The sequence below is a fragment of the Tetranychus urticae genome, chromosome 1 (assembly GCF_039701765.1).
Source record: "Tetranychus urticae isolate SD_2017Ah chromosome 1, NJAU_TeUrti_SD_1.0, whole genome shotgun sequence".
In the NCBI taxonomy this organism is placed as follows: Eukaryota; Metazoa; Arthropoda; class Arachnida; order Trombidiformes; family Tetranychidae; genus Tetranychus; species Tetranychus urticae.
The window spans coordinates 20,090,215-20,104,073 of NC_142958.1; the positions used below are offsets into that span (position 1 = coordinate 20,090,215).

A 13,859-nucleotide genomic window follows, 5' to 3' on the forward strand; every position below is an offset into this window, starting at 1 on the left:
AAAATCAATTGTTTATTGCTTTAGAACACCAATCAATTCTTATAAACCTAGCCTTAAAGTAACTCCAAAATATTACTAGCGACATTATCATAACAATCGGGTGGATTAAAAGCTTAGAAACCATTGACATTGAAAGATCATTTAGAACTTAAATTGTCCAACCCTGGATTATTTCTAACTTGTTTATAAGAAAATATTTCCAAATAATCAGAACAATTTTTTTATTGCCAAATGAAATTAATTTTCGTGTTATAAGATCACCGAGTTCTTAAACTTGAACTTATTCTTTTTTTCAAGCAATGGTGCTTGAATAATTGCTTTAGCATTGGTCCGAGTATATCATTTGCAAAAAATCATAACAATCTGAAGCTGCTATCATTTCAACCGACTGTAACCAGCAATAGTGACCTTAATTTCGACTCTTTTTTCTTCTTCACTGGAAGAAACAAATTATACCTTTGATGGCGAAGACTCAGATGATCTACTGGCAAAGGTTTGCAATTCATAATATCATAAAGATCCGTCGAGGGAGCAGCACGATTGACCTAAACTCGAGAGTCTAGAAATACTTGAATATACAAAAAAATACAAAGTTTAAGCAATTAATTACCGAAATTAACAGTTAATTCCCGCAATACGCTTTGATAGGAATTGGAAAGATAAACTCGATCAAGTTCCAGTGAATTAACTGGGTACTTATTAATAATGTACCCAAATCAGAGAGTGTGAAGCAAGGGATCATGAAAGCAGCATCCATCAAGGCGTTTATTTAGATTGAACGATTGCAGTCAATGAATAAAAGATGGTTTCAATTAACATTCGTATCATTTCTAAATGTACAATATACATTATTGGTCCATTTGTTAGAATTGAATGTGTTTGTTAATTTCATCTTAACATGTCATCTTCACTGCATAATGAAAGATACAAAATGCTGTTAATATTATCAACTGCAGTCATTTTACTTTCAACAATTAAAACAGGTAAGAAAAAGATATTGATTAATCGACTGAAAATATAAATTAAATCCATTTCTAATCCAACTCATATCAACATAGGAAATGCTAGAACATTGGTGGATTTACCTTTGTACATACCTATCAAAAGCGTTAACATTCACGCTACTCTAACTGATGCCGTAAGTTAAACAATCAACCAATCGTCACTATTTAAACTCTTAATACTATCCGTCTTAGTATGGAACCAATAAATATTTTATTCAAGAATCAATATCAGCTTTTCATGCAACCATCAAAGGCAAAATTGTGATCTCAGGTGAAAAGGACAACAATACGACAACATCCTACATCTATTATAATACTGACCCTACTTTTAACAAGGAACGCTTGGTTATTCACGGTAAGACTTTAACAAGGAATGATAAAAAATGATAAATAGCATTAATATGATTCGAATTGTGAGAAAATTGTTGGTTAACTTGAATTCATCAAAAAACTAGACATTCAAATAGAACTAAATTGAGCTATATTCACTAACGACATTCTCTATTAAATTATCTTAAAAATCCTTATTTTTCATGATTTAAAGGTACAAATTGTTTAGTATTTACTTACAAGAACAATTGGGATCAAACTTTACCTGGAATCAACAAACCTGTAACTAATCTGGTGCTCTTAATGGGACCTTCAATTTTATACCGACTTGGCGATTCCTCACTTGTTTGGGTAAGTATGTTGGCAACATTATGAGAATTTTTCAATCAAATTCATTTATCGAATAACAGAAATCAGTTACAGATGCAAACATAAGAGGAACCATGATGAAGGGTGCAACAACTGAAATAAATAAACTATTGAATATCACTTATTATTACAAAAGTGAGTAGAAATTAATTGATTAGATTAACTGAAGTTAGTTGAATACCTAGATGAACCAAGTTTAACCATTCTCGTTCTTTTCATTTGCCATAAACTAGAGCATTTTGATGACTATTCTGGAATTCGAAATCCAAGTCGAATTGAATTCAGTGGTTATGATCCATATTCAACTGTACAAAGTTACCAAGAGAATCTAATTCTTGATATTTACGTTCAAAATGAGGACTATTACGATGAACTTGCGACTGAAGTTAGTGTAAGTATTTCCCTTTGTTTCTCTACTATTCACATTAATAGTTTTTAATTTACAGTGAAAATCATAATATCACAATATTATGAGACACAGAGCATTGCAGAGCTTGCTATTATGCTCATAAAAATTATTTCGAAACACTTAATATTAAAAAAGATTGAACTCATGATTATTCAGGAATGAAGTACAGGTGTCTCTCAATTAGAATTGAATTTTGACCTTTTCTTAAAGCAAAACAAACGCCTTTTAAATATCGAAGAGATCAATAGACTTTCACATTTACACATTTTTTACTCTTGACTTTTGATTAGCCTTTACCTGGAATTGGATGCCCACATTACTTATCCGCAGGCTTGCCTTCATTGCCGCTATTGAAAACTAATTGTGCACATTTCACAATGGTCGAGTCCATTCAAGGTTCAACTAATTCTCGAACACACAACGAGGTTAGTTTATTTGATCAAGTATTTCCAATTTTACATTCATTTTCATTTCATATCCAGATTCATGCATCAGGAAATAACAACTTATTAAGATTGAAATCAAACGTTCTGGGTGTGAAAACTGAAGCTATTTATGATTATCAACTTGGAGTTTATTACCTCCTGCAAGAGGGTGACTCCTGTAAAATGGCACCTGCAGATTTGTCTTCACCTGGAATCAGTTCTTATGGTTACTTACATTTGGCAAGTCTTTTTCTTATTGATTCTGCTTTCAAATATCTTGGAAAGTACAACTTGGTAAGTGATCAACAAAAATTTGTGCATTTTATGCATCAAATTTCATTGATCTATTTTTTTCAATTTTCCTAGGAACACTCATCTGGATTTGCTGTAGACGCCTGGGAATCAATCAGAGAAAATGTTAATATTAATGGAAAAATGGTCGACAAAGCGGTCATTACTCAATATTTTGTCGAATCGGTAAGTTTATCTTACAAGGGAAGTAACCCAGCTGGTACGGGCAGATCAAAATGAAAGTGGATTTAATGGAAAGCCCGTGTTAGAAAACCCTTAAAAACACTAATCTCGCAATGAGCAAATCGATCTGAAAAAAGTTACAGGGTCACAAATGTTTTGATCGCGGAGGTCAAAATGATTAATAAAATCGAATTTAAGAAGAATATTTATGTAAAATCAAATTATTTAGGTGTAAATGATAATGAGGAACCCAAATCTGGCTTCAGTTTTCCTCTAACATTTTTAGTTTGCGAAAAAATCGAAAAAAACCATCAAAATGAACACCCGAAAAATATCTCGAAAAACTCAAATCTGAAAAAAAACTTCCTTTAAAAGTAAACAAATGTATTTTGCCCCATAAAATAATTTAATGTTTTCGGGTGTTCATTTTGATGGTTTTTTTCGATTTTTTCGCAAACTAAAAATGTTAGAGAAAAACTGAAGCCAGATTTGGGTTCCTCATTATCATTTACACCTAAATAATTTGATTTTACATAAATATTCTTCTTAAATTCGATTTTATTAATCATTTTGACCTCCGCGATCAAAACATTTGTGACCCTGTAACTTTTTTCAGATCGACTTGCTCATTGCGAGATTAGTGTTTTTAAGGGTTTTCTAACACGGGCTTTCCATTAAATCCACTTTCATTTTGATCTGCCCGTACCAGCTGGGTTACTTCCCTTGTTAGTTTTAATTAAGTTAAACTATACTCTAGTGTAATAGCAAATAATAGTAAATAAGATAAAACAAATGTAGTGCAAATAGTGAAAATAGTGAAAATAAGGTTATTAAAAGTGAGATAAACATATGATTTTCTTGTGTAACCTAATTTTCATTTCTCATTCAACATGTGCTAAAATATTCAATCGAAATGGTTTTAAGCGAGATAGTGAAATATTTCAACACTATACACTGGTCAGAACCACAATTGCCACCTATAAATTGGATTCATCGGTTAGTCTGCATTCAAATGATTATGATTTGCAAAAGATTCATGTTTCTTGTCATATTTTTATCTTCACTAGAAAAAAACTTCAACTTTGGAGGAGAGAATCACACGAGATTACATGAGCTTTGAAACTGGATCTGAAGATGAATTTCATGATATTTTTACATTAAACGAGTGTAAATACTTGTATAGTGATAAAACATTAACCCTTGCCTTCAAATTACAACGTGAAGGTATGTGATAATCAATATTTAAGAATGGAAGGTTATGTATTAATAATTTTCTTTTACCTTTCAGGTGTAAATAATCCTTTACAAAAACTCACGGAAAGTCATGTTTACGAGTTGAAACAAAGCTTCATATATTTTACATTTTTACCCAAAAAAATCAGTCCACTTCGAATCGATAACGTTCAATGTAATTTGAATGATGAAAAAATTGAAATAGAAGTGACATTCCGAGATTCCCCTGACTTTAAATGTAATTATCATTTGACATTGCACATCCACACAATTTATTTCAATTTTTAACCTTTATTCTTTTCCAGATATTTTCAACTCTAAAACTATGTTTGTCAGTCCAGATACATTTAAACAGATGCAAACAATCAAAGCAGACAATGAATATGAATGTCTGGATATATTGTCAAAAAATCAAGATACAATCAGGTATTGTATCCCATATTTGTATTAAGTACATATTTTGATTGAAAAATAATAATTTTGTTCTTTTCTTGTTTAGTGTAGTAATTTATAGATACTCAGATTCTGTTTGCGGATATTTGCGGATAAATTTTGGCGATCTCAAGGAAGATATGGAAATCGGAGAATCATGCAGCGTCTATCACTTTCCTTTACATAATTTGCATCGCGTTTACCAAGAAATACCACTTGATCAAATTCACAATACTTTTTTGCAAGATGTAGGACAAAGTTACCATTTGCTTAGGGAATATTATGGTAAGTACTTCTCAGCCTTTAGCTATACTGGGCATACAGGTGAAATATTTCCACTTATACCTTTTAAATCTTTCAAAAAATTATGATTTCGCTGTGTGATACAAAAGTGGGAATATATCACTCAAGATCTAGAAGCTAGAACTCATGAAAATTTCTTTTCTTTCAGCCGAAACTTATAAAGTAATTGATGTCATCGATAAAACGAAAAGCCAAGTTGCCTCGGCTGGGGACTTTGTATCAACCATTAAAGCTGGTGCAAAATTAAATAGCAATGATAAAGTTACAGTGAGTGTACCTAATGTGAAAACTTTTGCCGATTGTTACCGAACCTGTCATGATTCAGAGCAACTTAAATGCAATACTTTCTCCGTCTGTGAAAATGGTGACTGTAGAGTCAGCAGCTTATTAACTGAAGACTCGTATAATGAATCGCACATTGAACAAGACAAAACATGTTCTATTCACGCTTCAACTGTTTTCAATGATTACTCAGAAGTACCTCATAGGAAATTTAAAACTCAGACTTCAATCGCAGATGACAAAGATGTTCATTATTGTGCAGAATTTTGTCATGCTTCACCTGATTGTTTTTCTTTTCAATGGTGTGGTTATGGTTATGGTTGTAGTTTTGGTGGTGTTTATACAGATGCAGATACTGAATATGACGAAGAATGCAGTATATATATTCGTAAGTATTCTTGAAAATGGGTAACATTTAAGTTTTGTCGAATTAATTTCTTATTCCTTAATTGAATTAGCCAAAGTTCATCAAAAATACCAAAAGACGGGCAACAAAATCGTATCAGATGTGTTTTACACTGAAATAAATTTAAATTTCGAACAATGTGCATCATTATGTCATGGATGGTCCGATGGTGAAGCTGGGTGTAAATCATTCAATTATTGTCCTAAAAGTAAAACAGAAAGTTCTTGTTCATTAACCAAATTTTCCGTCAAAAGTTCAAATACTAAAACCAGTGAAGGAGGCGATTGTTCAAATTACGAGTTGAAAGTTGAATCAAATGGAAAGAAAAGCAAAGAATCCAGTTCGATTGTGATAACGAAAGGAACAAGTGGATCAGGAGCTTTTGGAATAATTATGCTGTTTTCATTTGTAGGTGCTTTATTGGGATTCGCTGCCCCACTTGGTTACTCAAAAGTTAAACAAATACGCTATGCTCCAGAAGTCAACAAAAGTTTCAATTGGACAAGACAGTTAGATGAACAAGCTGAAAATATCAACTGAATCTTATTGTAAACCTACTTTGGTCTGCAAAGCTCAATCCATGATATTCATGTAGATTCAATTGTGAGTGTAAACAATTCCAAAATCTAGCTTTTCAAGAACAGGCTGTTAATAGCCATCAGGATATGAATTTTGGTGCACAACTAAAATTCAAATTTTGTCAGTGAAACCTTTTAACAATGTTTCTAATCTAACGCAAGAAAAATGTTAGAAAGGTTTGTTATTCATTATATGAAACTCGCTTTTTAAATATGTGATATGGAAATAAAAAGGGATAATCTTTCTTCCACCACATCCAATGAATAACCAGAAGATAAACCCAAGCTCTTACAGTTCATTACCAGATAAATATCAGTAAATTAATCAATGGCCCCTCTATTTACAATGTGAACTTCACATGTCGTACATGTGTATAAAGAAAGTTTTGATTGAAATTATCAAGATTTAATTGGGAAATTATAAAATGGGCTAATTTCACCAAATTTGTATCTGCAATGCCCCATACCGTGAGGCTGAATATCAAATTTGGTTGAGATTGGTCCAGTAGTTTTAGCTAACATTAAAAGAAGTTTTGTATAAAATGTTCGTTAAATTTTTAAAGAAAAAAGGTCCAACAATAATCATAAACAATAATATCACTCAACTATTACAGCATAAGTAAATGATGATCTAATTATGGGCAATGCTCTACAAACTTATTCACGAAATCATAGTTGAACACTATGAAGGTTGGCTAGACTGGTATAATACATCAACTGTTCATATCTAAGCGCGAAAAAATGGAACAGGTTTCAAATTTTTTTCTCAAGTTGAGATTTCATGGTCTTATTTCAATCACGTAGCTGATTACAGTCAACTGAGTGGAATTTATTGAAGGTTTCTGATAAAACCAAATTCTTTACCAGTTTCCGATAAAATGTATCAGTGCATTAAGAGGTGTTTCTCTGGAATAACTGTACAGTTCTAGTGTATCCATAGTTAGAATGACTGGAATCAGTACGATCTGATTTTTCAGACCAATATTTTCAAGTCGATTTGAAGCAGTTGCCATTAAAATATATTAGTGAAGGATGTCATTAGCTTGCAATTTGTATGTTTTGGTTTGTCAAGACATCATGTTTATTAACAGTTAGACAATTTTTAATATTGACAAGTTCATTCAGGTTTAAATTCAAAGGATTATTTTTGACCTTTTTTTACATTCTCATGCAAAGAAACTGGTAACGGCTTTTGAGATTGATCATTAAATCTTCAAATTTGTATCAATATATTAATATTAATATTAAGCCTTTTTTGTCAGTAATTTTGACAATCTTTCTCATTCAGATGCTTGTTTAATCACATTGGTTAATTCACTCATTTCCATCCAAAATTGAAAGATGATAATGTGGATAAATATTCACAATTGACTGGTGTGTTAGTTGGTCAAAAATTATTAACAGAATGTTGAAACATCAGAAATAATCCTCAGTTTTCAAGTCTAAGCTTCTTTGAAACCTGTCGTTTTATTAATAAAATAATTGGATTCTGGTGAACAAATGGGTGACAATATTTTGATGAAGCCAATGAAGGAAAATTAAACGTAATCAGATGATAGATTTGATTCAAGGTTTCAATGTTTCACAGCGAAACTGTTTCAACTAACAATAACAAATATTTGTTTTGAATAAAATCCATAAGGTGGAACTGATGGTTGAAACAGAATAAAGTTTTCTCTCTTCAGTGTAATCTTTTGCCTTGTTAGTCATCAAATTTTTGTGTTCCATTTTCAAGTTCAAATTGTTTTGAGGTTCTCGGAAACGTGAGCAATAATTCAAGTGCATATTGAATTTATTTTACATTTTTTTCAATCTTCTACAGTAATTTTTGTGAGATCAAAGAGGGCGTCTTTTGGTGCGGCTGTGCTTGATAAGATTATTCTTTTAATTTTATGAGTACCGATAAACCTATCTGCTAATCTGGAAATGTTTTTGTTTTGAGCGTAAACAATGAGTTTACGAAATGCTACCTGTAATCTTTTCATTGTTAAAAGACTCACACATAAATAGTGAAGTCTATCCGATGTAAATTTCAATGTCGGTTTATTTTTTTGTAATAAACAAGTGTTTGACAGCAATATTCAACATTGTGTTAAGAGTGGATAACGTCTTCAAAGTTGATTTCAATCAAAGTGATAAAAATGGCAAAAATTACTTCCAAAGAGGTTTGGGAACTTGCTAAACTTTTGAGAATCGATGTTTTCTTCTTTTTGGCAACTTTAAGTACTTCATTACCTGGAATCGCTCTCAACCAACTGATGCAGGATAAATATTGTATAAACGCGTATTCGCAAAATGAAAGTGTCTGTTTGGATTTGGAAAAGGCTGGACCTGAATTGGATGCAGTTAAGAATGGTGTATTGAAAGATACGACAACACTTAAAATGCATATTACTCTAATGACAACAATACCAGCGATTATTTTATCGCTCATTTTGGGTTATTGGATGGATAAATATCCTGGTCATCTAAGGTATCTTCTTGGTTCAGCATCTTTAGCAAACATTTGTCAACACATCATGATTATACATCAATGTTTACATTTTGAAATGGGTAAGTAATAGATACTCGTTATTGATTAGGGATCTATACACTACTTATTGAAATCATTTGATGCTCAACGTTCATTTTTTTTAGGCGCTGACTCGTTATTATGGACGCATTTGGTTCCAGTGTTCACTGGGAGCGGGATAATTATCTCAATAGGAACCTTTACTTATGCAACAAGAAAGACACCAGCCAAGTTTCGAGCTGTTAGGTTTACAATAATCGAAATTTGCTTATTTGCAAGTAAGTTAATATTTCAATCAAAACTCATTATTGAATTATAAATGATTAATATTATTATACTTGAATTTTTCAATGACAGCCATGCCTGTTGCAAGCCTTTTAGGAGGAGGTTTACTCGCATCTAAACCATGGTTTCCAAACCAGCTTCGTAACTACATTGGAGTTTATATCATTTCATCGGTATTAGCGATTATTGCGGCTGTTTGGGTTATGTTGATGCTATATGACGCTGCTGACGATGAGGTTAAAACAGATGAATCTCAACCCAATGTTGATGCTCCAAGTTCCAAAAATATTGAAACCAAGAAGAAAACAGTGAAACAAATAATTTATGATATAATAAAACCAGAAAATATCCTTCATGCAAGTCGCACAGTTTTCAAAAAGAGACCAAATAATGCTCATTGGTATTTGCTATCAACAATACTGACTGGAATTATAGCAAACATTTGTTATTTGGGTGAACAAAATATAGGATTCCAGTTTAGCCAAAAAGTATATCATTGGAGTGCTGAACAAATCGGAAATTACGGCTCCATTGTCATTATTTTCCCTGCTTTGGGCGCACTTATTGGTCCTCCACTGTTCATTCATAAAATGAACCTTCATGATACTTCATTGGCCATGATTGGTATTGTTTCAATAATGGTGGCTTTCCTCGCCAAAGGTTTTATTCTTAGTCCGATAGCCTACTTCTTCGTCATATTTGGTTCTTTTGCTGGTGTCATATTTGTTGCTGATCGATCAATCATTTCACGTTTGATTCATAAAGACGAGATTGGACAAGTTTACGCATTTTCGTCAGCTATTGGTGGATTCGCTCCAACAATTTCATCAGTGTTTTACAGCGAAGTATTTACAGCAACATTAGACTACAATCCTGGTATTGTTTACATAATTACTGGTTTCTTATTCACCATTCCTTTAGCTAACGCTATTCTGCTCAACATAAAGAAGCAGAAATGGGATTTAGTTTTGATTGCTGAAAAGGAAAAGGAAACTCAAGAAAACAAAGTGGAACTTACATCTAAAAAATAACGAAATCAATTCACTGGACACTTTCCTTACATTGTTAATAACATAATTTGAATGCAAATTAGATTCTCACTTTTATCTTTACAAAGTCTTCATTTAAAACAGATCTAATCACTCATACCTTGCAAATAATTCAACCAATTTTTACGATGCTTCAATTATACATAAAAAAAGATTAATGAACCCTTTTAGTCAATTTTTGTAACATGAATTAATATAACATTTTACATTGTGATATATCAATAACTTAATAAAGTTTAAAAATCATGCTCATGAATCTCCAATCAATTTTAATGTCCCAGTCAATGTTTGCAACCACGCCAGAGCAACGCAACGAAAGGGCCAAATAAGGTTTATGCGTCAGCGTTTATGCCAATTTTTGTACAATATAGCAGAGAAGTGCGACGCAAAACAATGTCATTTTTCATTGCGTTTTTTTGCTTAGATGCCATTGCAATGTCAATTAAACTAAAGAATCAGAAAGAAGCGGAAAATTTGAACAATCAATATTTTATTGGATACAAATTATCAACATACTTAGCAATTTTTTGTGACGTTCGTTAAAGAAGCATGACGGTGGGTTCAGTTTCAATGATATCTTCCGGGTATTCAAAAAGATTTTCTTTTTCCACTTGACAATTGTTTCCATAGTCAATGAAATTTACATAAGCTGTATTACGGACAGATCCAATCAATGCTCGTTTTATAAGAACAGTTGGACCAGAAACATCCTTTACAATTGTAAGGATAGCATAGCGCACATCTATCATACTGCGGTAATTTTGATTTTCATCTCCATTTTTTTTCAATGATATTGGCTCTGAATTCCATCTTTTTCGGATCCACAACGAAAAAACAAAAAGGAATACAAAAATTGTGAGCTTTGTTACAATCGCCTTTGAATCATTGCAAATGTAGAGAATTTTATTGTTTGAAGTTACTGAACTCATTGTATTGTCAGAAATTAAGTGAAGGGCTATCACACATAGCTTCATCTAAATAAGTTTCCATTTTGCTTGTAATTGAAAGCCGTTCTTTAACCATTTTGTAAGCTTCTTCTGTTATCGATGATTCTGCGATGCTAACACTCAACGACGATTCACCATCCAAAGCATAACTTCCAGATGTTGAATGATGAATCAATATTACTTTGCAATTATATTTAGAAAAACTTAATGACCAAGATTCAATTGCTTTAAGACATTGTTCGATTTGTATCATGTCGTTGACACAAGCATATCTCAATGTCTTGTGTGCCTTTGTGTCTGTCATTGCTTCCGAAATAGAGGTGACAGCAGATCATTCAACTTTGGTCTTATTTCATTGAAGCAGCGTTCTATCGTCAATTGGTGACCATCCAATTGTTTCATTTCATTGATCAATTTTTTGTTGAAATTTTCAATGGCATCAATCTTCTCCAGTAGATCCACACTGGAAGTGCTTTCAAGCTCCATAGCTTGTCAAATTCGCTTCTCACTGTTGCATCAAATCTTTGCAATTGTAAGTCTTTTTTAAGTAAAAAGCGATCCTGAATTATCCATTAGATTCTTCCATTACAATGAATTTATTCATAACTAAATTTGGAAAACTAAATCAAAGAAATCAATAATATTTTTAAAGTTGAATTGAAAAATGCTTTGAATCTAAAGGTTGGTACTAAAAAGCCATAATAACCATAATAACAATAAAAATCTTACAGCACCATCTGTTTGTGAAATTTTATACTTTTTTGACTTAAAATTACCAGACTTCAAACCAACTTTAAACAACTGAAGCACGTTTTTTGACTACAGTTAGCTCCCAGAATATGAGAATACCAGATAATGAGAATGCATTTTCCAACGACCCCTCAATGGAAGAGTTTAATTAAATTTTCTTTAAATTTCTTCGATTATTCATTCACTAAATCTAATTTTCTTTCGTCAAATATCCATACAGAAACTCAAGCAATCAGTGTAAAAAGCAATTTATCTTAAATTTCATTAGTTAAAGAAAGTTGATGGTCAAGAAAATAAGTTGCCTGGCTAATAGTGTAAATGAGCTATTTCAATGTATTCTCATTTTCTGGTAGCTTACTGTATTTGTTATTATTAGTATTTATTAGTATTATTGTGCTTTAGAGCATTTTTATTTGTGACGCATTATGACACCAAAGGTAAGCGAATTCTAAGACAAATCTTAACCTTGCTATTTATTAACAAAAAGAGGGAAAAAAGAAAGTTGCTTGTGTCAACAAACGGTACGCCGACCCGAAGGACATTACACTAAAAATAATGACGATGATGAATCACCTGTACCCATTCGAGAGGAGAAGGATCCTGATTTTAAAACATTTTGCGAATTCAAACAAGAAACAAAGGAGAAAAAAGCAACAACAGAGGAAAAAGAATATATGCCTGTCCGCATTGTAATTTCGTCTTTACCGTAAATCAATCCAACATATAAAATTCTTGAAAGAACAAATGTGTTCACAATTCATGATGAAAGATCTTGGTCATGTCAGATCATTCTTGGGTATTGAGTTTGTTGTTGATGATAAAATTGGAAATTTAAGCTTAAATCAATCAAAATACATCAAAACTATTCTTAAACGTTACAATATGGACAATTGTAAACCAGTGAATACTCCGTCTGACTTATCATTGAAACTGCACAAAATTGATGAAACCAACAAAATCAATAACATTCCTTATTCAAGTGCAGTAGGAGCTTTAATTTATTTGTCTAGTTGCACTAGACCTGACATTTCATTTGCAGTTGGAGTTGTTGGACAGTTCATGGTAAATCCAAGTAACATTCACTGGCAAGCAGTGAAACGAATTTACCGCTACCTTAAGGGTACTGTTGATTATTGCTTGAAATTTAATTCATTTGACAACACAGATGTTTTATTTGGTTACTCTGATGCTGACTTTGCTTCATCAACAATCGATCGCAAAAGTATCAGTGGTTTAACGATTTATTGTTATGGAAATTTAGTTTCTTGGGCAAGCAAGAAACAGACAACAGTTTCCCTCTCAACTGCTGAGGCTGAATATATTGCGTTAACACATTGTGTTAAAGAAATAATGTGGTTTCGATCTCTAATAACTGAACTTAATATACATTTAGATAAACCAACTACAATCTATGAAGATAACCAATGTGCTATAGCATTGAGTAAAGACCCTGTCTGTCAATCCAAAACAAAGCATATTGATATAAAATATCATTTCATTAGAGAAAAGGTTCAACAGAAAATTGTGAATGTTGAATATATTTCAACACAAGACATGATTGCTGATATCATGACGAAAGCACTACCAAGAGAAATTTTCGAAAAATTCAGAGCAAAAATGATGATAATGTGATCTGAGAGGAAGAATTGGTAACAATGAACATTTCACATTATCTTGGTTTTGATTGTTGCTAAACAATACTGTTTTAAAGGCAACAATTAGTTAAGTTAATTCAATGTTAGACAATTTAATATTTAACCATTTTCTCGATATAATATCTCACTATTCAGTATTCGCTAATTCATTAAGTAACATTCAATAAATTTATCTTTAAACTTGTTCAACTGCTCGAGTTATTCCAATATTAACCAACTGGTTATGGATTCAGCTACGCTGTCAGAAATTGGTTCGAGCTCAATGAATCTTATTGATAAATTCAATGGTACTGACTTCTCATCATGGAAATTCAAAATGATGAATTATTTGAAAAGAGAAGGTCTATGGGATGCTATTAATGAAAAATCTGAATCTATCGTCGGTGAAGGTAAATTGGCTATATTCAAACGACAAG

The 13,859-nt window shown here is 32.0% G+C and overlaps 2 protein-coding genes and 1 pseudogene across 2 annotated transcripts; all 3 read left to right on the forward strand.

The window, feature by feature from the left end:
- The first annotated feature begins 845 nt into the window (after positions 1–845).
- Positions 846–6,478, forward strand: LOC107359146 (uncharacterized). The gene is made up of 16 exons (XM_089266294.1): positions 846–983; positions 1,059–1,138; positions 1,197–1,359; positions 1,549–1,685; positions 1,745–1,838; positions 1,937–2,094; positions 2,403–2,537; positions 2,595–2,831; positions 2,904–3,014; positions 3,936–4,007; positions 4,079–4,235; positions 4,300–4,482; positions 4,550–4,670; positions 4,744–4,961; positions 5,128–5,649; positions 5,720–6,478. Exons 1-16 carry the CDS (start codon positions 899–901, stop codon positions 6,205–6,207), a joined length of 2,961 nt encoding a protein of 986 aa, XP_089122420.1. The 5' UTR covers positions 846–898; the 3' UTR covers positions 6,208–6,478.
- Positions 6,479–8,285: 1,807 nt separating this feature from the next.
- Positions 8,286–10,339, forward strand: LOC107359148 (putative peptidoglycan muropeptide transporter SLC46). Its single transcript, XM_015925613.3, has 3 exons — positions 8,286–8,798; positions 8,883–9,035; positions 9,115–10,339. Exons 1-3 carry the CDS (start codon positions 8,387–8,389, stop codon positions 10,071–10,073), a joined length of 1,524 nt encoding a protein of 507 aa, XP_015781099.1. The 5' UTR covers positions 8,286–8,386; the 3' UTR covers positions 10,074–10,339.
- A 2,331-nt stretch (positions 10,340–12,670) lies between these two features.
- On the forward strand, positions 12,671–13,420 carry LOC149094742 (uncharacterized; annotated as a pseudogene).
- The last annotated feature ends 439 nt before the right edge of the window (positions 13,421–13,859 follow it).